Source organism: Hyla sarda, chromosome 10 (assembly GCF_029499605.1).
Source record: "Hyla sarda isolate aHylSar1 chromosome 10, aHylSar1.hap1, whole genome shotgun sequence".
NCBI classification, from domain to species: Eukaryota; Metazoa; Chordata; class Amphibia; order Anura; family Hylidae; genus Hyla; species Hyla sarda.
Window position 1 is genome coordinate 35,650,607 of NC_079198.1, and position 27,102 is coordinate 35,677,708.

The following is a 27,102-nucleotide window of genomic DNA, read 5'->3' on the forward strand; positions in this document are numbered from 1 at the left end:
CTGGCATTTTTGCAGAGCAGTTTTTACAAGCGTAATGGGTAACTAATATTCCCGATATCTGCTTAGAGGGAGGAACAGTTCTGGGCACGGACATGACAAAAAAAATGAACAGTCTCACCCAAGTCTGTGTCCCAAGGCAGCTGCTGTGAGGAGAACTCCGCACCGTGCTGAGGGGAGAGAGAAAAGATGCTGGCCAATAGGAGGAAGAGGCCGGGTCAGAGGCAAGGAGCTCTGTGATTGGCCCCTGCATGGCCCCAACGCGCGCACAGCGCTGATTGGTGGCTATTTCATGCTGCTGAAGCGCTTATGCGGCCAGGTGGGCGGAGCTAATGTCCGCTAAAGAATACAGAGGGACTCTCTCAGTAATGGCGCCCGCTCCGAACCCCGAGCACACACGCCGCCTGTAGTGAGTTCCTGTGTGCCCGGAGCGTCTCCCGGAGACGGAGCGGGCGAAGTGTTGTCGGCAGCCGCAGCTGCCGAAAGTGAAAGTAAAAGGCGTACCCGCCCGCAGAGAGAAGCCTGCAGTGCGTGCACTATAAAACACACGTTTCCAATAAAGTGCCCCCTTACTGTGTACTGTGTAGAACCACTGCTTCCCCAATAATAAAAAACAATCCCCCTGCAGGGAATAATAAGGTATCCCAAGGCCAGCCCCAGTTTCTGCAGGCTAGGGCCAAAAACAGGGGTCTCCAGCTGTTGCAAGACCTATGGGAGAGAAAGATACTCACCTATGCTGAAGAACTTACCTAAAGAAGTCTTCAGACTGTAGTCTTCAGTCAGCATTTTCACCTGCGGCAAGCCAAGCTCATAGCGAGGCGAACAGGGAGGTAGGGGGACCCGGACCCATGAGGTACAACCCCAAACACTGACCGTTAGTGAGAGGGGTTTAACAGTGCATCCAAGATGCCTGCCAACTCTCGCAATAGGGAAACAGTGAACCGCAGTTCCTGAGTCCCCACCTGAAAACAGAAATAAAAAGGAATAAAGAACTAACACATTCCCTAAAATAAAAAATTAGACCTGGTCTGGAGAACACCAGACAAGTGTCCACCTCCTTAGACACTAAGCAAAAACTGAATTGCTCAGTGGCCTGGAGGCGGCTATATCCTGCTATGTCAAGCCTCCTAGAGACAGCAGCATATACCCAGAGTCTGTGTCCCCCAATGAAGCCGATAGAGAAAATTAAATTTTTTTGCACTATCATGCTGGCGTAGACCCCAACTTTACCTTTTCATAAGGAGTAAAAGGAGAAAAAGACCCCCAAAATTTGTAACGCAATTTCTCCCGAGTGCGGAAATACCCATGTGGCACTAAACTGTGGCCTTGAAATACGACAAGGCTCCGAAGTGAGAGAGCGCCATGTGCATTTGAGGCCTATTTGGGGGTTTTGCATCCGCCACCAAAATACCATACAGCAGTGTTTCCCAAACAGGGTGCCTCCAGCTGTTGCAAAACTCCCAGCATGCCTTGACAGTCAGTGGCTGTCCGGCAATACTGGGAGATGTTGTTTTTCAACAGCTGGAGGCTCCGTTTTGGAAACCGCGCCGTACAAGTCTTTTATTTATATTATATATATATATATATATATATATATATATATATATATATATATATATATATATATAGGGGGGGGGACACTGTTTAAGGGTATATGTAGTGTTTTACTTTTTATTTTGTGTAGTGTTGTGTTTTTAGGGTACATTCACATGGGCGGGGGTTTACAGCAAGTTTCTCGCTGGGAGTTTGCGCTGCGGCGCAAAATTTGCAGCATCTCAAACTTGCTGCAGAAAACTCGCTGTAAACCCACGCCCGTGTGAATGTACCCTGTACTTCCAGCTGTTGCAAAACTACAACACTCAGCATGCATTGACAGTTGAAGGGCATGCTGAGAGTTGTAGTTTTGCAACAGCTGGAGGCACACTGCTACAACTCCCAGCATGCTCTTTGGTAGTCTGTGCATACTGGGAGTTGTAGTAATGCAACAGCTGAATGCACACTTTTTCATAGAAAAAATGTGCCTCCAGCTGTTGCATAACCACAACCCCAATACCAAAGAGCATGCTGGGAGTTGTAGTTGGAACTTCAGCTGTTGCAAAACTGCAATTCCCAGCATGCCCTTCCTTTGGCTGTGCATGCTGAGAGTTGTTGTATCCTGCCGCCGGGAACGTCGCCGCTTCTGGGGGGACCCCCACCCGACCAGGGAGAGGTAGGAGACCCCTGCCGGCCCCGATCACCGTCCCGATCACCGCCCAGCAGGGCAGTGATTGTTCGGTCATTGTGTGTCGGAGACCCAATGGTCGGACTACCTCGTGATCGAAAACTGATCCTCTATCTGCAGGTATCCCTTATCCTTTAAAGCTAATTTTTCAGCATTTTGGTATGGACGATGACCATTGATGAGGCCCAGACTATGCCATGTTCTTGTTGGTGAGGCTCCAGCAGAAAAGGAATAAGAAGCCCTAGTATGGAGGACACCATAGATTTATTTTTGTGTCACACAAAATAAATATATAAGGGGTTATGGTGAATTCAATATTAAAGTTCAAAAGGGGCCTGGATGCATTTTTGCAGAGCAGTAACACTACAGGTTATGGATACTAGATTTATAGGGACAGAACGTTGATCCAGGGATTTATTTTGATCGCCATATTTGGAGTTGGGAAGGAATTTTTTCCCCCTGGAATGGGGCACTTGGCATCAGCCTCATAAGTGTTCTCTTTTGCCTTTCTCTGGATTAACGCAGTAGGAATTTAGCTTGAATTTAATAGGACTCAACCTTATGAATTATGCAATGACAAACTAAAACAATATATGGAGGTAGGAGAGTAGGTTAAAAAAAAATACTTACAAAACCTCCTCAATTTTCTGTAAGATTGGCTCTGCACAGAGTCTCTCTTTCTCGAGTGTGTTGCGTTCTCGTGATCGTTCTGCATCCAGTTTAGCCAATTCACTCTCTGCCAATGTCAAACCCATGTTGCGTTTCTGCCTGAAGGTAAGAAGTCAGAGATTGTTTTCAGATGAGATAATAAGTAGTTTCATTTTATTTTAATTTTTTTTTGTACTATACACATAGTAAAAGATAAATTTACCTAAAGTCCTCTAAAAGTTTCTGCACATCAGGACACATCCTGTCGTGCATGGTGTGGACATACTGTCGTAGTAATTCTTCCGGTATTAATTCTGGCCGTCTTCTTTCTGTAGTAAATTGATAAAACATTAGGTTATCCACACGGCTTATAGTTAATTACTATTGAGGCCGGTTAAAGGGAATGTGGTACCAGAAATAGACTCATTATTTCATATATCCACTTATCAAAAAGGTCAGGGTTAATAAATGCAGATTTATTCAAGTAATCAAGTCAACCCCCCCCGAGTGTAGACAACAGATTACAGAAGGTGACGGGTAATTTACTCTCCTTAATCTGGCCTGTATACAGGGCACTACACTACGGTGACATTTATACATGCCGCAATATCTAGTCAAGTGCTTTCTCAGGATCAATCATATTGTAATAGTGGCTGAAAATTCTATGAATATTGGGGCAAACAGTTTTTCATACAACGGTAAAACATAATGGAATTAACTGACGATACTATACACCAAATCTGAGTGTCACAATGTACTAATAGAACATGGCAAGTTCCTGAGCTGGTTTAACAAAATATTTCACATTTCACATTTTACAGATTTTCATATGAGAAAACAGCAACAACTGAAGAAGCCAAAATTCCTCAACTCCTTCCCAACAATTGACCTTCAAGTATGTCGTCAAGTGTGTGTATGGAGGAGCTTATGTAATTCAGCCTACATTAACATCTGTGATGTAGCCTATATTTGCCATGAATCCTTTGGTTTTGGGTGGAGAGTTTATTACAGAAGTGAGTTGGTATCAGTTCACACTATATTTCCATGAGAAAAAAAGGGTATTAGACCTACAATCACAACTGATGCCCTGATCAAATAGGGATAGCAGGAATATACAGATCTGGGTGGGGAGGGGATCTGATAGGTGATGTAATCGTGTAATTTGCGGGAAGTCAGACTCAATACTGACATTCTGTTGAGACCATTAGGCACTGAAAGATTTAAAGAGTCAGACTGGTGTTCACATGACCTCATTAGGGTAAATAAACACAGATGCAGCTGTGCTGGAATAAAACAAATAGCACTGTAGGGCTAGTGATAATGAATAAGCATGACAAAGGCAACAAAAAAAATGAAAATCTTCTTTAACAGAAAAAATATCTAAACTACACACAAAATGACACACTGCATTTTTTTTTTTTTTTTTTTGCCAGTTTACCCCACAAACAATTTCTTTTCATTTCACAATATAATATAAAGTACATGAAGGGAGCCATTATCCACAAAATGCAATGTTCGTGTTATCTCTTGGACATGTACATATAACAGAGCTGTCCAGGAAAAACCTATAATAGCTCAAAGAATGTTAATTCTGAATTTCTACACACTCATTAGCTTACCTAGATCAAGGGCAAGGTCTTCTGGAACAGCAACTCGAAGATGCTGTGAGAAAAACAATAGAAAACCTTACTACACATGGTACACAAAGAATCACAACGTTATCAATGTTTATTAGGAAAGTGACAAGATCGTAACGCAAGACACAAAATTCAGCTATATGGTTCTGCTGCCACCGCTCTGTGAAGGGAGCATAATCCCCAATGAATACCTCCAAAGATTTCCCTCTGTACAGGTAAGCACAATCAGCTGTAATTTCTTATACAGTTACAACAATAAAACAATGAAGAAAAAAAGGTACACTGATGTATACCAGCTCAACAGAAGGTAAAAGAGCTGGTGAATGGGGCCTTATTGAATACATGCAGTGGGAGCGTCCCCTGATGTATAGAATAACTTTAGAGCTTCAATGAATGCAGTCTGCACAGTGCAATAAGGAACTTGTTGGCATCTGCAGTCACCGAGCACAATATATGCAAACTATTCGTGCCATTAGACACTGTCATGTGCAGACATTTACAAGATCATCTATTTAAGTGATTCAGACTGTTCATCTGAAGACACACAAGGAACAAAGAGCCATCTAAGAAGAAAACTCTGCTCTTGAATAATATTTTACACAGTTTTAAGTAGGGATCGACCGATATCGTTTTTTTTAGGGCCGATACAGATAATCGGTGGAGATTAGGGCCGATAGCCGATAACTTATACCGGAATATCGGTATAAGTTATCAGCTATTTATTCCCCCGCGACACCGCTGCAGATCATTGATTTAAAGCGGGCGCTCTAAATCAATGCACTGCAGTGGCTTTTGAGGTGCCATAGGCCGCCACCGCCACCCGCTTCTCTCCCCATACCTGTCAGGGTGGTCCGGGCCATCCATCCTTCCTGTAGTGTCCGGCGGCATTCCGGGTGGAGGGTGAACCGGTCCGGGCTGTCCTTCTCCGGGGGTCCTCTATTCCACTCCGGGCAGGCTCAGGCTCCGGCGTCTATGCAGCGTACTAGGTAGGAGCCTGCCCAGAGTGGAATAGAGGACCCCCGGAGAAGGACAGCCCGGACCGGTTCACCCTCCACCCGGAATGCCGCCACAGGAAGGATGGATGGCCCGGACCACCCCCATTACGGGTAAGTTTAATTTTTTTTATTGACTCAGAGGGTGGGGGAGGGGCCCGACCGGTATAGCGGTATGGGCAAAAATCCATACCGTGGGAGAAAAAAAAAATCGGTATCCGGTTCATACCGGTAAACCGCCCAGCACTACGGTGGGGGGTGCAATGCGGTGCGGTGGGTGGGGGGGGGGGGGGGCGGTCGCGGTGGGTCGGGGGGGGGGGGCGGTCACGGTGCGGCGGGTCGGGGGGGATGGCGCGTTCGCGGTGCGGTGGAGGCGGGGCATTATCGGCAAGGTAATTGCTGATACCGATAATGCCCAAAATCGTGATTATCAGCCGATGATATTGGCCATACTGATAATCGGTCAATCCCTAGTTTTAGGCATTATGGTGCAATAAGTTCAGGAGTTACATAGGTTGAATATGCATACTATACACTTTTATAACATACAAGACGTCAACAATGACGAGTTGATGGGGGCCCCCAGAATGGGTCAGCTCTCCTGGGTAGTATGATTGACCCTAATTTGGCTTGGGAAATGGAGGGTTAATGAGGGAGTGTGTGTGAGTTTGTGTGTTCTGTCTGTGTTTATGTCTATTGTTTTGATGTCAGCCCAGGCGCGGATCTCCTTGATGGTCTATTTCAGTAGTTCCATGTTACTCTGAATTTTCATATGTTATTGGTGGAGGTTGGGGAGCTCTGTGCTTGAGCTGCATGTTATTGTATTTTTCTGTTTGTTCCAGAAAACAAAAAAGTTATAAATAAATACTAAAAAAATAAAATAAAATGACCAAGTCAGTTCACGAGTCAGTCAGCACAATGAGTCACATAAAACCAGTGGAATATTAAAGGATAGTAACACAAGGAGATCAATAAGTTAGTTTCACATTGCTTTTATGCTGTCCATAACCGGTATCCGTCAGCATCCTGAAAAAAAACAAAAAAAAAAACGGATACAGACATATACTGTGAAATACAGTAGCTGCACAGTTTATCTTAATGGTACAGTCACACCCAGTGACTCAGTTTAGGCCGCTTTACTTGCGTATGCTACTGAGTCCCATTATATTGGCGCATACCAGCGTAAAGCGGCCCAAGCCACCTGCTGCTGTGCACCACAGTATATGCTGGCATCCTGTTTTGGGGAAGAGAGTTGGTGAGATCTAACTAACTGGAGAAATGTTTCTCACAACGGTGTTAGATATTTTTAAATATTGTCTGTTCTATGTAATAGTTAAAATAAGCCGGAATTGTGCTCTCACCGCCGTCCTCTCAAGGAAGAACTGATAGAATTCAAGAAATACTCTGCGTGTCTCCTTTGGGTTGGTTTGCTGATAAAGGTCTCCATACAGGTAACAGAGCTGCAGAAAAATAAAAGAGGGTTTCTTATTAACTTTCCAGAAGCAAAACAGATGTAACAACTAAAACTAAAGACTGGGTTCACACAAAATTTTGGTCGATATTTAAAGCGTACCTGTCATATGTGTCTAGGACCTATATATCCCTAACGAATAGCATTTATATGTTGCTCACTTGCTTTCTGTTCTTGCCTTATGGAGGGGGCGTGTTCATCTTTCTTCTTCACTGTGGATGACTCATCTGCTCTGAGTCTGGGAACAGCCTGGCAGTCTGCAAATCTGTGCATAGTAGTTTTGTCTATACATCTTCTACTATTCCTAGTAAAGCTGGATGCTAATCAACATAGCTCTCACTATGTGTGTCATTCAGCTTTCACAGACTCCTGAATATCTCATCAGCTTCTTTGTCATGCTGATTAGTAAAAACAACTGAATTTGCAAATGTGTACGTGGATAATGTTAAAGGTGGCAGATCTTAGCATCAGATCTATAGGTGTACAGACGCGTTTCAGGGGAGTCCCCCTTTATCAATGGCTGAGTATAACTGACCCTACACAGGGTGTCTTTATAAAGGGTGCCGTCCTAATTGGGATGCAGATACTGGTGATGAAAAAACATGTTACGTATTTCACTCAAATGGGATTTGGAGTTGTAACTTGTCTTGTAATTGGCACCACATACACCAAGATAAAACTCTTCATTCTATAATATCTTTCACCCCAAAAATAATGTATACAAAAGCCCCAAACCTCGGCCTCACAGTTGCCCCAACTATACAAAACATGCAGAAAGAAAAAGACAACACACAGCTGGTAATTAAAGGCTTTGATGCGGCTCCTGTGCAAACTGCAAAATAACAAATTTCTCCAAAACTACAACAAAAGTACATTCCACGACGAACAATTTCAGCTGGGAAATTAAAGAACCCATCACATGTAACACTAAACAAGTTATTTACATTTTACAATGTGAATATAATAAACATTACATAGGGAGAACCGAGAGGCCCCTTAAAACAAAGATAGCTGAACATATTTATAACATTAAAAAAGGTAATGAGAAGCAACCTCTATCTGCACATCTCAACAGATATCACAAACAAGACCCAACACATCTAAAATACCGTGGGATACAGATTGTTAAAAAAGACAGGAGAGGGGGTGATTTCATAGTGGAAATATTGAGAGCAGAAGCCAGAAAAATATACGAATCCCTAGAACCGAGAGGCTTCAACTTGGAAATGGAGATATTCGGCTTCCTGTACAATCCCCCGTTTGGCTCTGGCCCACCCTCTGTCCAATGCCAGGCTGCATACCCAGCACTTGGACAGAGTCCTGGGCCCTAGCCTACAGGGCCTGTCATCTACCAAGATCAAGATTTTCCGTTGGTGTCCACCGTTAATAATGTTCAACTTCCTTATTTCTCCCCCTCCTTATTTCTCCCCCTTTCTTATTTCTCCCCCTCCTTATTTCTCCCCCTTTCTTATTTCTGCCCCTCCTTATTTCTGCCCCTCCTTATTTCTGCCCCTCCTTTTGACATTTTTATAAAATCCCCAACTCACATATTTCAACTATATTTTACTCCCATTCATTTAATGTATTTTTTCATTCTCTTTATATTTTTATCCATTTTCCCATCTTTTTATTTTTTATTATTCTTATTTTTCTATTATTATACCATGTTTTCACTTCTATTTCCATCCATATATGTCCATTTCTTTTTTGCCCGCAATTCCCAACACATACCCTTATTTTCAAGTGGTTCTTTTATTGTTACTTTAAGAGATGTAGCTGGTTATGCATTTCATGTATATATCAAATCTTAACGTTCAAATCTTAGATAATATAATCTATTATTAACACCATCCATAAAGCTACCATCTATGAATGTATATAGGACTATTTTATATATGCAATATGTGACAAGTATAACTCTGTGATTTAAAGCACATACCCACCAAGACAAGTTCCAAATCCCATTTGAGTGAAATCCGTAACTTTTTTTTTCATCACTAGTATCTGCATGCCAATTAGGATGGCACCCTTTATAAAGACACCCGGTGTAGGGTCAGTTATACTCATTGATAAAAGGGGACTCCCCTGAAACGCGTCTGACCACCTATAGATCGGATGCTAACATCTGCCACCTTTAACATTATCCAAGTAACATTTGCATGCGCTGCAGCTCCCTTACTAGTGTACCACCGCATAGTGTAATACGCGCTCAAACCAGCAAACAACCGCATGAGGACGCCGCAGTCTGGAGCGCTCACACCACCTTAGTTACTTGGGCTGATTTCCATTGAGCCGGACGCAGTTCCGTGTCTCCCTTAGAACATCCAGAAGACATCCAAAGCCTGCATCATCCCGCAGCATTCTACAGACAGACAAGTCTCACCTTCAGCCTTCACGCCTGCACGGCCCCACATTCTCACAACTGGCTGTTGCACATCGCACTGGGACAGCAGGTAACATCTTTAGAGGGCCGTGTGCGAACCGGTGCCAGCCTGTGATCCTATACTAACTCTCTGCATCAACCTGCATAATTTCAGAGATGCACTGTGAACTATGAACTTGTACACTGAACTTTGCTAATTCTAATGGTACCAACTCTTTGAACGATTATCAAGGACATCTATATTGCAGCCTAAGTGGCAGATTCTCAGCCATCCCCATCACATTAAATAGATTTTACTAACCAGCATTTTTTTTATCATTATTAATATGTATATTATCACATATTTTATATTATTATTTAGTGTGCTGACTCTGAAGCAAGGGCCCTGCTCAGAGTTCAGCCCTTACCTCCTTATAGCAAGTAATAAATTATTCACTTTTAAACCAGCCACGTCTCTAAATATAAATATATTTCTTTATCTATCTATTTACCACATTTAGGAACTGTTCCTTGTGGTCTGAACACTTCTATTCCCTTTTCCGTATTAAATTCAAAACTAAAACTCTATAGTTCATAAAAATTCTAAACTCCAGGCAACAAGAGAATATGCAGCTTTTGGTCATTCAATGCTCCAAAGAATAATTTATGAGCCACTTGGGAAGAAGCATAGGAAACACTAGAAGTGACGCCAGAATCACACAATGAAATATGATTACTGAGCGGCATTGCCATGCGCCTCACAGGAGGTTATACAGCAGATACTTTAGCTGCCATGACTGGTGACAAAACACATCGAAATTCTCTGACAGCTGAAGCATCAATGTGGGCAGTGGAGGATCTAAAGAGTAAATGCAAAGCAGCAGGGTGCACAGTATTTTATCGTTATTAGATTACAGAAAAGTGGTTTAGCAAATGGATTTACACTTTAATACCCTGTACGTGTATTAGCTTTTCATATGTAAATCAGACTCCTTGAATGCTCAGGTGATAATTAGGCAGGTTATATCTGGGTATTCATACAACATGCACAATGAATACAAATAATGCCAAAATAGGTTCTCTCAACAGCAGCTGTAATAAAGATGTATTACAAAGATTCTAGATTTTACACTGTAATCTCTGTAATGTCATGGTTAATCAAAGGTGGAACAAAGGTGGAACATCACTTAAAAAATTCATGCTTTGTGTCTCTTCTGTTACGTACCAAAGGTGCAGGGTCAAACTGAGAAACTACATGGAATATGAAAACGGCAAGGTGTGCAGGGTGAGACTTTAAGAGGTCCATACTTTGGAAGCAGCTACACTGTTCAATCACCTGCGGGAAGAAGAGTAAAATAAGTGAGCTTCGGGCATTCTAAGAACGTGTGTCGACATGGCAGATCCGCTCGGTAATATGCACCTAATAGTACAAGCCATACAGACGGGGCTTTAAAAACATCAGCGTGAAAAATTGGAGCCTGCAGCAACTCCACAGCATGCTCATATTGTTGTGGATACAGTGGTGAAATCTGTATTTAGTACCACAGAATGACTGCAGATTTGTGGAGAGCTGTGGGATTGGTAAACACAATGAAACAGAGCTGGAAGCAGACCACTCACTACATATGCAGAAGGGGGAAAAATAGATATAAAGCGGCACTCAACTGTTTCATAAAATCTTTTGCTTTATTTCTGTTTTATCAGAACTATTCAGGTCAAGGAAAAGATGAACAGCAAGCTGACATATTGCCATGGCTGTTTCATGGGTGTCCAGCTTCCTTAAATGGGTATTCCGGGCAAAAACATTTTATCCCCTATCCAAAGGATAAGATGTCTGATCGCGAGGGGGTCCCAGCAGTCGTGCCCCCTCCCATAGACATGAATGGAGGGGGCGTAGCGTCAGGTCACGTCCCAGAAACCCGGAGGTTTACAAAACTGGAGACTCCGTCCCCGCAAAGAATGCGGTTGCTGCCAGCGGGCACCCCGCGATCAAACATCTTATCCCCTATCCTTTGTTTTTGCCCGGAATACCCCTTTAAGCCTGGGGAATCCCACTTCCTTGTTGATTGAGGAATACCTTTGAAATGGCCGGTGCGATCATGTCAGCTCTGCTGTACATGCTCTTCCTGACCTGCGCTGTTTTGTTAAAAAAGCATTGGATTTTATGGATCCAGATGAGCATGCAGAAGACCTTCATATGCACATCATACTCATTTTGTTGTGGATACAGTGGTGAAATCTGCAGTGTGCGCAGCAGTATCAATGCAGACTTGTGGGGAGATCCTAGGCACAAAAATTCCCCCCAAAATAAAGTTCTTCAATTGTTTTGCACTGTAACTTTGTTAGTAACGGTTACTAGCTAGGTAATGTGTTGACACTTTTAGTAAGGCTGGGTTCACATATGACGGGAGTGAACCCAGCCTAAAACTCAACTCACCTGATTCTACAACTGATTACAACATGCATCAGTTGTCACCAGTTGTTTAGCACCTGCCATCCATTATTTCTGAATGCCAGACGGGGGAACGCAGCAAGATGCGTTTTCCTGCCGCTGACGGACCAGTGTGTCCAACCATCCGGCGACCAAACTGAGATGCCGGATGATTGTGAACTCTGCTATTATGTATATGAATGGGAACAGTTCTAGCATCATTTTCTCTCTGGGGCTTTTAAGAAAGCATCGGAGGGAAAAGATGACTGACGGCAGACTTGTGAACGAGCCCTAATAAGACCCTAAAATGCTTGAATGACACCTTCTCATGCCACTTTCACACAAAACATATTCAATCAGTGTTCCACGTTCATAGTTTGTAACAAAAACTAGAAGACCCACCTGAACTGGCATGAGCCTCTATGCCTGTGTTTTGGTGCAAGCTCCTGGCTTACTCAGAAATGTCCAACTGTTTGTCGGTTTAAGCCAGATACACCAATTATTAAAACGTGCATGGAGATTAGTGCAAGGAGGTGTGACCTCCCGTGCCTGCTGGAATACTACAATTTACTGCAGAGAGCTTGTGTCAGCCGCAGCCGAAATCTACATCTGATCCTGAAGCGCACAGGTGGATGCGCATAAATGTATCAATAAATTAAAAGGTACTGCTGCATTTAAACATGTTCAGAGTCCTTAAAGGGGTACTCCCGAGGAAAAAAATGTTTTTAAATCAACTGGTGCCAGAAAGTTAAACAGATTTGTAAATTACTTCAATTAAAAAAAAATCTTAATCCTTCCAGTACTTATTAGCTGCTGAATACTACAGAGGAAATGGTTTTCTTTTTGGAACACAGCTCTCTGCTGACGACATGACCACAGTGCTCTCTGCTGACATCTCTGTCCATTTTAAGAATTGCCCAGAGTAGGAGAAAATACCCATAGGAAACATATGCTGCTCTGGACAGTTCTTAAAATGGACAGAGATGTCAGCAGAGAGCACTGTGCTCGTGATGTCAGCAGAGAGAACTGTGTTCCAAAAAGAAAACCATTTCCTCTGTAGTATTGGAAGGATTAAGATTTTTTTAATAGAAGTGATTTACAAATCTGTTTAACTTTCTGGCACCAGTTGATTAAAAAAAAAAAAAAATGTTTCCACAGGAGTACAGCTTTAAAGGCATTTGTCTGTATATATTTTATATATATATATATATATATATATATATATATATATATATATATATATATATATATATATATATATATATATATATACACATATACATATACATATATATATATAAAATTATGTCTGCTGCTAGCTAGGATCCAAAAGCTAGGACCTCCTGTTAGAACTGACTTTATCTTATTGGGGGAGATTTATGAAAACCTGTCTAGAGGAAAAGTTGCTTAGTTGCCCAAAGCAACCAATCAGATCGCTTCTTTCATTTTCAAAGAGGACTGAAAAATGAAAGAAGCGATCTAATTGGTTGCCATGGGCAACTGCACCACTCTTCCCCCTACACTGGTTTTGATAAATCTCCCCCATTTAATTTGAGGATGACAATTCCTATGTCAGCAGGTCAAGCTCCTGACATTCTAGCTGGGTCTAGGACTCGTGGTTTTGCACACATTTACAGTCCCCCTGTTTAGTATTGTACCAATCAAACCCTAAGGTAAATCATTTCATACCATGGAAATTACAATGTTAAAACCATAAACAAGAATACATTTTCAGATAATCCATAAAGTTTATCTACAGCGGTGTTTCACAACCAGGGTGCCTCCAGCTGTTGCAAAACTACAATTCCCAGCATGCCCGGACAGCCGAAGTCTGTCCGGGCATGCTGGGAATTGTAGTTTTGCAGCAACTGGAGGCACCCTGGTTGGAAAACACTGAACTACATGAAGTTTTGGTGGATGAAATATGTGTTTAAGCAGTAAACAGCCCCATATGCTAACTGTTTTGGCAGCATTTTTTTTTACTGAGTCCTAGGATTACCTGCTCTGGTTCAGCATCAAATTCTTCATCCTCCGCACCAATAATACTATGTGCAAAGCGAGCAAAAGGGCTACCCATGCTGGACTGAGAATCCTCAAGCAATAAAAAGAAGACAAAAAATTAATGCAGAGGATAGGGCACAGGCTTCACATATTAGCCTGCAGTTCCTGTTTAGAAGACATTTATGAGTACACAAGTACACATATAATGGCACAACATAATCTAAAGCAAAGATATTTATAGATCTTTCCAACATCAGAACATAAATTAATATATATATATATATATATATATATATATATATATATCACAATATTCAAAAAGTGATCTACGTCCAAGCTATTCTCAACAATTGTCGGTGTAAATTAGAGATGAGCGAACTTGCAGTAAATTCGATTCGTCACGAACTTCTCGGCTCGGCAGTTGATTACTTATCCTGCATAAATGAGTTCAGCTTTCAGGTGCTCCGGTGGTCTGGAAAAGGTGGATACAGTCCTAGGAAAGAGTCTCCAGCCCACCGGAGCACCTGAAATCTGAACTAAATTTATGGAGGATAAGTCATCAACCGCCGAGCCGAGAAGTTCGTGACGAATCGAATTTACTGTAAGTTCGCTCATCTCTAGTGTAAATATCAGTTTTAGCAGACAGCTATTGTAAAGCTGACCTTTACATTTCAGATAGCTGTCAGCCAAACACTTGTACAGCTGACCGATATCTCTCCTGATCCCCATATGCAAGCTCGTATGTCTTTTTAATAGGGAAAGGGTTGAAAGCAGCCGAAATACGTATCTGGTGGTGGCTTGTCTCCCCATGAACAGAAGGATGCCCAATCATGCTCTTCCCAAACATATAGGGAGAGTTGGGCGGCTCCCATACACATCAGATGGTAAGCCCATTCTGTCAAAATAGTTTATGTTGTGTATTGCAAGCTTGGGAGGCTTGTGAAGTGGAAACAAGCACTTTGAAAAGTTTTTCCCAACCAGGGTGCCTCCAGCTGTTGCAAAACTACAACTCCCAGCATGCCTGGGAATTGTAGTTTTGCAACAGCTGGAGGCACCCTGGTTGGGAAACACTGACTAAGACTCACGTTTAGAAAAAGAAGCATTTTATATACATACTGTATCCAGATACTCGCTCTTTTCAGGGCTTTCTTCCAGAAAACTTTTTTCTCTTTGTCCACTAGATGGGCTCTAAATACAGATTTAAGTCTAGTAAGCTCATTTTCAACAGGGGGAAAAAAAAAAAAAAAAAAACACCTAGAGGACACACCATCATTAATACCTTTACATAGAGATATTATATATTATTGTCTTATTTTGTTTCTAACAATCTTATTATTTAATGAAGCTAAAAGAGTCGCCTTGCACTTTGTAGCAAATATAGCCTTCCCAAAACAAAAATGCTGTACATCCAATCACACAATGTATAAAGGAAGAATAGGTAGATAAAAGTGGGGAATTTGGACAGGACAATCTATTTGAAATATTTTCGGACAACGCGTTTCGGCGTTCACATGCGCCTTCATCAGGTCCACAAACAGATAAGTTAGCTGCGTCCTGAGGTGCCAACTGTGCTTGAGTGGCTATTCCAAATGGAGCGCTCTACAAATTCCCCACTCCTATCTACCTATTCTTCCTCCATTATTCCGTACCCTAAGGGACACGGATAGAGGAGATAGAGCTGCACACTGCATCCACTGATCTCCACCCACACCTCCCAACAGAGTTGGGCTTGCACTGTTCCTTCCCTTTAGCAGGTCGGTACAGCACATTAGGTGAGGTGGCGGGTCCCCCGTTTTCCATTCTGATGACAGTATACGAGAGAGCGCCCCGTTTTTTTGTCCTTTTTCTGTTTTCTAACAAAGTATTAAGAAAAGCTGTAAGCTACAAGACACCGCCCCATTTAAAGGGGTTCTCCGGTGCTTAGACTTCTTATCCCCTATCCAAAAGATACGGGATAAGATGCCTGATTGCGGTAGTCCCGCCGCTGGGGACCCCCGGGATCTTGCACGCGGCACCCCGTTTGTAATCAGTCCCCGGTGCTTGTTCGCTCCGGGTCTGATTACCGGCGACCACACGGCCGGCGCCGTGACGTCACGCCTCCGCCCCCATGTGATGTCACACCCCGCCCCCCAATGCAAGCCTACGGGAGGGGGCGTGACAGCTATCACGCCCACTCCCGTAGGCTTGCATTGAGGGGTGGAGCGTGACGTCACACGGGGGCGGAGACTTGACGTCACACACCGACGGCCGTGTGGTCGACGGTAATCAGATCCGGAGCGAACACGCTACAGGGACTGATTACAAACAGGGTGCCGCGTGCATGATCCCGGGGGTCCCCAGAGGTGGGACTCCCGCGATCAGGCATCTTATCCCCTATCCTTTGGATAGGGGATAAGATGTCTAAGCACCGGAGAACCCCTTTAAACAAAGTATTATTTCATACTTTCCTGGTGGTCTAAAGTAGTGAAAAATTTACTGCCACTGCTAATTCTAGCTTCTCTGATGGCCAAGTGTAAATGATGGGTTAATGCCAGCTTCCCTGGGGATCTAGGGTAGCTATAGGGGTTAAATAAAGGTTTACCCGGCAGACTAGTTTACTGGAGGGGTAAATACTTGTTTCCTTGGAAAGGTCTATGAAAAACTTAAGATGAGGTGCACATTGTGTAGCCTCCATGATCTGCTTTGTATACAGATCAGTGCAGGAAGGCCCAGAGACAGAGCTGTGATTTATCTGCTGCGTATATCTCACTTCTATTGAACAAAATGCTTCATGAGCACTCTGCTCGATCAATAAGAAAGCAGTCAGGGGGATTGATACCTATGATTATAAATCACACACTCTTTTAGCAATAATTCTTTCAGTATTCAAACGGAAAAAGTGACAGTTATACAAGTGATTAATAATTTGAGTTATTTGAGTTTTTAAGGGAGAAGTCCCATGCCTTGAAGTACAGAAAAACTTCTACTCTATCCACAGGATAGGGGAGAAGTTTTAGATCACAGAGCGTTTCTCCCAGAGAGGCGCGCCACAACCCCCGTGCCCCTCCATATATCTGTATGGGAAAGCCATTCGACTATCTTCTGCTCTCCCACAGATATATATGGAGGGGGGCGTGGGGTCGGGGGTCGTGACGATCCACAGCTCCATACAGGAGATCGCCGGGGCCACAGTGGTCCTGCTATTTTGGATAGAAAAATGAGCCAGGACTTATTTTTTTCTCCCCCCTCCCTTTTTTTTTTCTTACATAATGGCATATACACATATTCCACAGCGCTGAACAAAGACATATTCCTGATTCATACTTCATTAATAGACTTTTGTTGTAGAGATAGCAACCAGTCCAGTATAAATATCAAAGCGCGTGCTGTTCCTCTGTAAATTCACACTTTCTGTCAGCCACTTATTGAAACGAATAGCAATTCGTAAAAACATCTACACTAAATAAAAGAACTAGGGAGACACTGTGCTACAAAGTGTAGAGAAATACAAAAACCCAGCAATAAAGTATCTAAAGAATCAGCTAAGAACAGTGACATGAATACTGTAAGCAAAAATTATATTCCATGCTATAACAAGCTAGATTAAAGATACTGGATTCATTCATAAAAAGATGTGTTTATAACCATACCCAAGACCCATTACTCACATCTGTAACATTACTGCTTGGACGTGATCCATCTCCAATGATGTAATCGGAACGTTCTTGGTCAGAGGAGTAAGTATCGAGCTCATTTATCTGCAAACAGAAAAAGGTAATCATAAGGACCGGCTGGTGACAGATGAAGACTGGCAGACCATAGATTACTTATACTGGTATAGCTCAGCTGTATTCTTGTTTTTTTTTTTTTTTTTTTCCTAACCATTATTTAGCTGTACAGTGAATAATTTAACAATTAGCAAATAATAATTAAATACATACACAATTAAAGAGCTAGGAGACCAATGGGACAAAGAGATAATGAACACTCTCTTAAAGAAGCACCTTTCTAACTATGAGGTGGGCCCACTAATTATTTTTGAGGCATTGCTGAGGCTGAATTTTTCACAAAACTGAATATAAACCGTATAGTCCTTGCCTTAGGCCGCAATAATCTCTGGTTTAGGCAACATTATTAACTCATTTTATACATATTTTATTGTTGCATATTGTATACAGAGTACAGAAGATTAATTGAAAGATAAACTGGGCCGTACTTTTTACATGGACTTTCAGGCATCACTTTGGTCTGTTGGGTAAAGGTCACATAGAACATTTTTTAAAAGCCCTGCATTAAAGGTTACCTGTACAGTGACCCCCCCCACCCTACGATGGCCCAGACATACGATAATTTCAACATGCGATGGCCTCTCAGAGGCCATCGCATGTTGAAGGCAGCATCAACATACAATGCTTTTGTATGTCGGGGCCATCGCATAAACGGCTATCCGGCAGCGCAGACTGCTTCAGTTGCCACCGGATAGCCGTTTATGGTGCCCCGTGAGCTCCGGTGATGCCTCTTACCTGTCCTCGGGGCTCCGGCGCGTCCTCTTCGGGATCCCCTGCATCGTCGGCGCTCTTCATCGTCGTCATCACGTCGCTGCGCACACCGTCCCGTCATCCAACAGGAGCGGCGTGCGTAACAACGTGATGGCAGCGATGGAGCGCGCGGATGCCGGGGAAGCAGAGGCCTTGCCGGAGCGTCGGGGACACTCCGGGGACGCGGCGACAGCGATGGAAGGCGACATCCAGGGCAGCGGTGACTGTCCGGAGCGGCGGGGAAACGAGAGTATAACCTCCGATACCAGTGGTCTTCAACCTGTGGACCTCCAGATGTTGCAAAACTACAACTCCCAGCATGCCCGGACAGCCGTTGGCTGTCCGGGCATGCTGGGTGTTGTAGTTTTGCAACATCTGGAGGGCCGCAGGTTATAGACCACTGTCCTATACTTTACATTGCACGGATCCCTCAACATACGATGGTTTCAACCAACGATGGTCCATTTGGAACGGATTACCATCGTATGTCGAGGGACCACTGTATAAAAAAAATTTAAAACATTTAAAAAATTTAAACTTTGGCATTTCCTAGAGACACGATCGCAAAAATTCAACAGAGATAAACATGCAGCCGCTATGTGTCTACGTGAGCAAGATGGATGGTCTCATAGACATATTATGTGACTGTTTTGGTCATGAGAACAAGTTAAAGAGGTTATCAACCATAATGTGATTTGTAGTACCTACCTGGCAGACAGTAACGGACATGCTTAGGAAGGATCTGTGCTTGTCTTTTGGTTAAATGGCTATGTTGTGAGATTACCATGATACTGTGGCTTTTTTGTGAACCTCAGTATTTCCTGTTGAAGTTTATTTTTACTACAAATCCCAGAATTCCACTTTCCTACCTCCCACACATCAGCCACCCCACCCTTTGAACAACAACCAAGCTAGATTCAATGAAAAAGGTCAGTGCTTTCTTATCAGGGTGCCTCCAGCTGTTGCTAATTCCCTGTGGTCGCGCCACCCATTGAAGCAGACAGACTCACTGTCATCACCTCACTAGTGATGTCAGGTCTCAGCTGCACTGCATCCTGGGAAATACCAGAGACAGGAGTCATTTCATATGCTGTTAAAAATGAACATCCAGAGCAAAGATCACATAAGAATACGAGACCAGCCGTTAGAGACAGGTACAGACACTATATTACGAACGACACTATTTTTACAGCCCCTGTAGCATAGTCAAATAAAAAAAATTCCTGGAATACCCCTTTAACCCCTTAAGGACGCAGGACGTAAATGTACGTCCTGGTGCGGTGGTACTTAACGCACCAGGACGAACATTTACGTCCTGTGCATAACCGCGGGCATCGGAGCGATGCCCGTGTCATGCGCGGCTGATCCCGGCTGCTGATCGCAGCCAGGGACCCGCCGGCAATGGCCGATGCCCGCGATCTCGCGGGCGTCTGCCATTAACCCCTCAGGTGCCGGGATCAATACAGATCCTGGCATCTGCGGCAGTGCGCGATTTCAATGAATGATTGCTGCGGGGATCCGATCATTCAGAACGCCGCACGGAGGTCCCCTCACCTGCCTCTGTCCGGCTCCCGGCGTCTCCTGCTCTGGTCTGAGACCGATAACACTGATCTGTTCTATGTCCTATACATAGAACAGATCAGTATTAACAATCATGGTATTGCTATGAATGCTATGAAAAAAAATGTAAAAAAATTAAAAGTAAAAAAAAGTGAAAAATCCCCTCCCCCAATAAAAAAGTAAAACGTCCGTTTTCTCCTATTTTACCCCCAAAAAGCGTAAAAAATAAATTTAATAGACATATTTGGTATCGCCGTGTGTGTAAATGTCCGAATGTTGTTTTTTTTTTTTTTTTTTGTGCCATTTAAAACATTGGTCTTAGGTGGTCCCATACATAGATTAACGTAAGCAGATCCTTGCAAAAATCTAAAGTTGAGCAGCCATGAAAAGAGTCCATACTACATGATCATCATTCAATTCAGAGTAAAGCTACAATTCCCCTATATGACCAAGAGAAGCTTCCTCTGGTGACTAAAGTTGTTTAGTTAAAGGGTTAAATAGATATTTTTATTTTAGACAAATAGTGCATATGACAGGATATGCCATAAATGTCTGACAGATGCAAATTTCAGTGGTAAGACCTGCATTTAAGTCCAACTTGGCAACCGGAGGCTGCAGGATTGATGTGAAAATGGAATAAAAAGGTGGCCATGAATATGTGCTCTCTCTTTATTCACAACTAAGGGAGTGAAAGAAACAGCTATAGAGTCTTCGGGTGCAAATATCCCTTCACGTTATAGGATACCAGTATCAATATTCTATAGATGAAATGTTTGGGGTGCTCAAACCCCAGCTGATTGGGGGGAGTAATACTATTATACCAAATATTTCTTGCGCTCTGACTTGCATCATTTTTTTGATATTTTGGTTTTGCCATACCTTGTTCACCTTCTCACTAAAAGGATACAACAGAAGTGGAACCAGACCGTGATAAATATTTGGTGCAACAGCACTATTTCTTTCAATAGGTTTTATTGTTCCGATTCCACTTCTTTAGGCAATAATGCTCACAAGGTCCAGAGGGACTGAAATTTCAAAAATGTGCTTGTCAATAAAATTATACTATTTATCACTTTTATCTGTGGATCTTAAATTTTTAAAGTACAACGACCCCCCGACCTACGATAATTTCAACATGCGATGGCCTTTCAAAGGCATGTCTAAGGCAGCATCAACATACGATGCTTTTGTATGTCGGGGCCATCGCATAAACGGCTATCCGGCAGCGCAGACTGCTTCAGCTGCCACCGGATAGCCGTTTATGGTGCCCCGTGAGCTTCGGTGATGCCTCTTACCTGTCCTCGGGGCTCCGGCGTGTCCTCTTTGGGATCCCCTGCATCGTCGGCACTCTCCATTGTAGTCATCACGTCGCTGCGCACGCCGTCCCGTCATCCAATAGGAGCGGCGTGCGTAACAACGTGATGGCGGCGACGGAGCGCGCGGATGCCGGGGAAGCAGAGGCCTTGCCGGAGCGTCGGGGGACACCTCGGAGCGGCGACAGCGATGGACGGCAACATCCCGGGCAGCAGTGACGAGCGGTGACGGTCCGGAGCGGCGGGGACCGGCAAGTACAACTTCCTCTAACAGTGATCTTCAACCTGCAGACCTCCAGATATTGCAAAACTACAACTCCCAGCATGCCCGGACAGCCGTTGGCTGTCCGGGCATGCTGGGTGTTGTAGTTTTGCAACATCTGGAGGTCCACAGGTTGCAGACCACTGTCCTATACTTTACATTGCACGGATCCCTCAACATACGATGGTTTCAACAAACGATGGTCCGTTTGGAACGAATTACCATCATATGTTGAGGGACCACTGTATTAGTGTATATTGTATACTAGGAAGAACTCTTCCCTAGATGTACTTCAAATGTTACAATTAGAGATGAGAGAACTTACAGTAAATTCGATTCGTCACAAACTTCTCGGCTCGGCAGTTGATGACTTATCCTGCATAAATTAGTTCAGTTTTCAGGTGCTCCCGTGGGCTGGAAAAGGTGGATACAGTCCTAGAAGACTCTTTCCTAGGACTGTATCCACCTTTTCCAGCCCACCGGAGCACCTGAAAGCTTAACTAATTTATGCAGGATAAGACCAACTGCTGAGCTGAGAAGTTCATGACGAATCAAATTTACTGTAAGTTTGCTCATCTCTAGTTACGATCATGTATGGCCCATTTTGGTACTGACCTGTGTGGGAGATTTGGTTTTACATAGTTGTTCTTGAAGCTGCTGTATGTGTTTCTTGGTGTCTTGGATTTCCTTAAAGAGACGTGTAGATGGCGAGCTGTTGTACTCCTCCTGGGAAGACTATTGTGGAAAGTAACATTAGACACATCTAAAGGAACACAATGGACATTTAGCAGCTTTAACACCTTAACCAATACCAACCAGTAATTGTTCTTTTTCCTTTTGAAGCATTTTCTTTAGGATGTCTAATTTCTGGTTGTGCATAATATTGTTCTCCTCCTAATACAAGAAGCAGAGAGGACATAAATAATTGTTCATACCATTTACCATCCAGCCAAGCTCATAATCCAAAGCCTTGCAGTATGTGCATCTGGGGTAGGTGAGGGGATATAAAGACGGATATGGGATTATTGGGCTGTGAAAACTTAACATTTTCTTTCTAAACAACAAAGATGTTGATTAATTTTTTCTATTGAATAATAAAAAAAAAAATCATCAGTAAAAATAAGCCCTGGAGTTCCCTCCTATCTCCGTAACATCTCTATTTTGCTAGTTATAGGGGTATATAATGCTGCATTCTTGTCAATTTACAGCTCATTACTAGGGACAGGGCATACCAGATTAAGCTGGGTTCACACCACATTTTGTTAAATACGGTTCCCGTAGACGGCTGGGAGGGGGGGGGGCGGGGCTTAATCGCGGTGCCCGCACTCAGCCGTATTCGGGAACCGTATTTAATGTATGTCTATGAGCCGGCCGGAGTGAACCGCTGCCTCCGGTCGACCACGTTTTTGCCTGTGGTCGGGAAACCGCATACGGCCGAAAACGAAGCCGAAGAGTGTGGGCGCCACAATTAAGCCCCAGCCGAATACGGGAACCGTATTTAACAAAACGTGGTGTGAACCCAGCCTTAAAAAAGTATTGAGCAGTTGGCATTCAGTTTTCCCAGACACAAAATTTTACCAAACTGTAGCTACAGTCATTTCTTTTTATTGGTGTGACCAAACAACTGCAGAGGTACTATGACAGAATTTTAATCGATAAAAATACTAACCCCCATTAATATGGGGCTGGTTATTCTTTCTAAGGGTCCGTGTCCATGATTCACTGGGGACATGTGCAGTGGAGATAAAGGATCACTCTCCGATAAAGGGATGTGCGGGGATCCAGGAGGTCGACCTTGAACTGTAAGAGCAACGTAGGAGCCGGCTGTCGAGAAAAAAAAAAAAAAGAAGTAAATTAAGATTACAGGCACAAAATAATCAACGTTCTCTGTAATCCAGTCCAGTTTTGCAAACTAAATGTGAAGCAAACAATAGTTACCTTGTAAATCCCCAAGGTCAATGTGCGAATTATAAAGTGGGCTACTTAGATTTAGCATCTTAAAACATTGTTAACACTTAAATGGGCACTCTCATTAAAACTACATTTTTGCTATTGCACTCCTTATGGTAAATGAAAAATATTTCTAATATAACGTATTTTTCGCCGTATAAGACACACTTTTTCTTGCCCAAAATCAAAGCTGACCGCCGCGTCTGAAGGGAAAGTGACACTAACCCGGCTGTTCAGTCAGGCTGTCCGGGACCGCCGCGATTTCACCGCGGCGGTCCCGAACAGCCCGACTGTATAGCCGGGTTAGTGCTTACAGGACACCGGGAGGGACCTTACCTGCCTCCTCGGTGTCTTCTCCGTTCAGGGATCCCCTGTATGGCCGGCACTCTCCTTCCTCGTCATCACGTCGTCGCGTACGTGCGTCGGCGTGAGTAACAACGTGATGGCGGCGACGGAGAGCAAGGATATCTGGCCGGCAGCAGAGACGTTCCGGAGCGACATCCAGGGCAGCAGTGACGGGTCCGGAGCGGCGGGGACGCGCGAGTATTACCTCCTATGCAGTGGTCTTCAATCTGCGGACCTCCAGATGTTGCAAAACTACAACTCCCAGCATGCCCGGACAGCCGTTGGCCGACTATTTATTTTGCACCTATAAATTGGGTGCGTCTTATAGGACGAAAAATACGCTACTTTGTTTTAAAAAAATGACGTTTTCTATGTTTTATTTGTGCTTAAAAAAGCTCAAGAGCAGATTTTCCCCCCAATTCATACACAGACTTTGGACCAAAGTCCAAACACAGGAAGTGCCGCCTGGAGTGCTGAAGGGGGGGGGGGGGGGGGGGGGGGGTGTCCAGCCAACAGCATATGGCAGTTATGTGTGAGAGGAGCTATGATTGGATGAGGCTGGACACCCCCCCCCCCCCCCCCTTCAGCACTCCAGGCGGCATTTCCTGTGTTTGGACTTTGGTCCAAAGTCTGTGTATGAATTGGGGGGAAAATGTGCTCTTGAGCTTTTTTAAGCACAAATGAAACATAGAAAACTTCATTTTTTTTTAAACAAAGTATATTAGAAAGTTTTTTCATTTACCATAAGGAGTGCAATAGCAAAAATTTGTTTTAATGAGAGTTACCCTTTAATAATACTATGGTAGTTTATCTATCTATCTATCTATATATTAATCTTGGATTGATCTTTTACCAGTAAAAGAATTAAAATACACTCACACTTGATAAGCTTTACAACTTCAAGATGATTGGAGTGTGTGACCAAGGTCCCATTAACCTGAAAAACAAACAGGTAAACTAAAAAATAAATAAATACAAGAAACTGAACAGAGAGTAAACTTTAATGGAGATGCACAATATTAAAAAAAAATAAAAACTGTGATGCTAGTATTGGTGTAGACAATTATTGATGTATTGATGTACAAGAAATATAGCAATGAAGGGAAGTAGTAACATAGAAGAAGTTATATGTAAAATACCCTTAAAGGGTACCTCTCATCAAATAAACTTTTGATATATTTTAGATTAATGAATGTTGAATAACTTTCCAATAGCATGTTAATAAAAAAATATGCTTCTTTCTATTGTATTTTTCCCGATCAGTCCTGTCAGCAAGCATTTCTGACTCATGCTGGAGTCCTAAACACTCAGAGCTGCCAGCCTGCTTTGTTCACAGCCAAACAGGCTGTGAACAAAGCAGGCTGGCAGCTCTGAGTGTTCTCCTTTGTGAACAAAGCAGACTGGCAGCTCGTAGTGTTTAGGACTCCAGCATGAGTCTGAAATGCTTGCTGCCAGGACTGGTAGGGAGACCCCTAGTGGTCATTTCTTCAAAGTGGAAAATTAAATAGAAAGAAGCATATTTTTTAATAACATGCAATTGTAAAGTTATTCTGCATACATTAATCTATAATATATCAAAAGTTTTTTTGATGAGAGGTACCCTTTAACCTCTTAAGGACCCATGACGTATGCATACGTCATGGGTCCCGGTCCTGCGATATAACGCGGGGTCACACGGTGACCCCGCATCATATCGCGGCGGGCCCGGCGTCATAGTGAAGCCGGGACCCGCCTCTAATAGCGCGCGGCACTGATCGCTGTGCCGCGCGCTATTAACCCTTTAGCCGCGCGCTCAAAGCTGAGCCGCGCGGCTAAAAACGAAAGTAAAAGTGCCCGGCTAGCTCAGGGAGCTGTTCGGGATCGCCGCGGTATAATCGCGGCATCCCGAACAGCTGTAGCACAGGAGGAGGTCTTCTTACCTTCTCCTGTGCTGTCCGATCGCCGAATGAATGCTTCAAGCCTGAGATCCAGGCTTGAGCATTCAATCGCCTAAAACACTGATTGATCCATTCCTATGGAGATGGATCAATCAGTGTAAAAGATCAGTAAATGCAATGTTATAGCCCCTTATGGGAGCTATAATGTTGCATAAGAAAAGTGTAAAAAAATCATTAATCCTTTCAATTATCCCTTCCCCTAATAAAAGTTTAAATCACCCGGCATTTCCAAAAATAAAAAAAACATTATGTAAATAATAATAAAAATAAACATATGTGGTATCGTCGCGTGCGGAAATGTCCGATTTATAAAAATATACCGCTTTTTAAACCGCTCGTTCAATGGCGTACGCGCAAAAAAATTCCAAAGTCCAAAATAGCGCATTTTTGATCACTTTTTATACCACAAAAAAGTGAATAAAAAGTGATCAAAAAGTCTGATCAGAACAAAAATGGTACCGCTAAAAACTTCAGATGACGGCGCAAAAAATGAGTCCTCAAAGCGCCCTGAACACAGAAAAATAAAAAAGTTATAGGGGTCAAAAGATGACCATTTTAAACGTATAAATTTTCCTGCATGTATTCATGATTTTTTTCGGAAGTGATACAAATTCAAACCTATACAAGTAGGGTATCATTTTAACCGTATGGACCTACAGAATAAAGATAAGGTATCATTTTTGACAAAAAATGTACAGCGTAAAAATAGAAGCCCCCAAAACTTACAAAATAGTGTTTTTTCATCAATTTTGTCGCACATTGATTTTTTTCCCCGTTTCACCGTAGATTTTTGGGTAAAATGACTAATGTCATTACAAAGTAGAATTAGTGACGCAAAAATTAAGCCATTATATATAATTTTAGGTGAAAATTTTTAAGAGTTATGATTTTTTAAAGTTAAGGAGGAAAAATTGAAAATGAAAAAACGGAAAAAGCCCGGGTCCTTAAGGGGTTAATATTCTACTAACTGTAATGGAAAAAAAGTGCTACATTTTAAAAAGAGTCAGCAGGTGACATTACACACGTACTGACACACTTCTAAAACGTATGTTAGTTGCTGAAACATCTGACATGTTTGACCGACACCAATAAGTCATTTGAATAAAGTGACAACCAGAGCACATCCATATGGGGGAGATTTATCAAAACCTGTCCAGAGGGAAAGCTGCTGAGTTGCCCATAGCAACCAATCAGATCGCTTCTTTCATTTTTTAAAAATGAAAGAATCGCTTCTTTCAAAAATGAAAGAAGCGATCTGATTGGTTGCTATGGGCAACTCAGCAGCTTTCCCTCTGGACAGGTTTTGATAAATCTCCCCCATGGTCTATTTACTTTACATCTACTGCTAAATTTTGTCTGCACCATTTAGTTTTACTGATATTTTTTTTCAGCTATGAGCCTGGTACTCAGCATAGCATGGGACAATTATCATGCAAAAACATCAAGGATGTTTCTGGA

The 27,102-nt window shown here is 42.9% G+C and overlaps 1 protein-coding gene across 9 annotated transcripts in view; it reads right to left on the bottom strand.

Annotated features, from left to right (window-relative positions):
- Positions 1–27,102, bottom strand: part of ARHGEF12 (Rho guanine nucleotide exchange factor 12) — a 213,876-nt gene that overhangs the window by 120,381 nt on the left and 66,393 nt on the right. For 6 of the 9 annotated variants that reach the window (XM_056541899.1, XM_056541903.1, XM_056541900.1 and 3 more), the window contains 12 exons: positions 24,587–24,644; positions 23,082–23,236; positions 22,229–22,306; positions 22,028–22,147; positions 17,408–17,497; positions 14,877–14,948; positions 13,759–13,857; positions 10,554–10,664; positions 6,857–6,955; positions 4,486–4,528; positions 3,090–3,195; positions 2,849–2,986 (listed from right to left, as the gene is read on the bottom strand). In XM_056541899.1, the coding sequence (XP_056397874.1) occupies positions 2,849–2,986; positions 3,090–3,195; positions 4,486–4,528; positions 6,857–6,955; positions 10,554–10,664; positions 13,759–13,857; positions 14,877–14,948; positions 17,408–17,497; positions 22,028–22,147; positions 22,229–22,306; positions 23,082–23,236; positions 24,587–24,644 (1,169 nt within the window). The remainder of the gene's footprint in view (positions 1–2,848; positions 2,987–3,089; positions 3,196–4,485; positions 4,529–6,856; positions 6,956–10,553; positions 10,665–13,758; positions 13,858–14,876; positions 14,949–17,407; positions 17,498–22,027; positions 22,148–22,228; positions 22,307–23,081; positions 23,237–24,586; positions 24,645–27,102) is intronic. The other 3 variants (XM_056541904.1, XM_056541902.1, XM_056541897.1) reach the window with 1 other exon arrangement.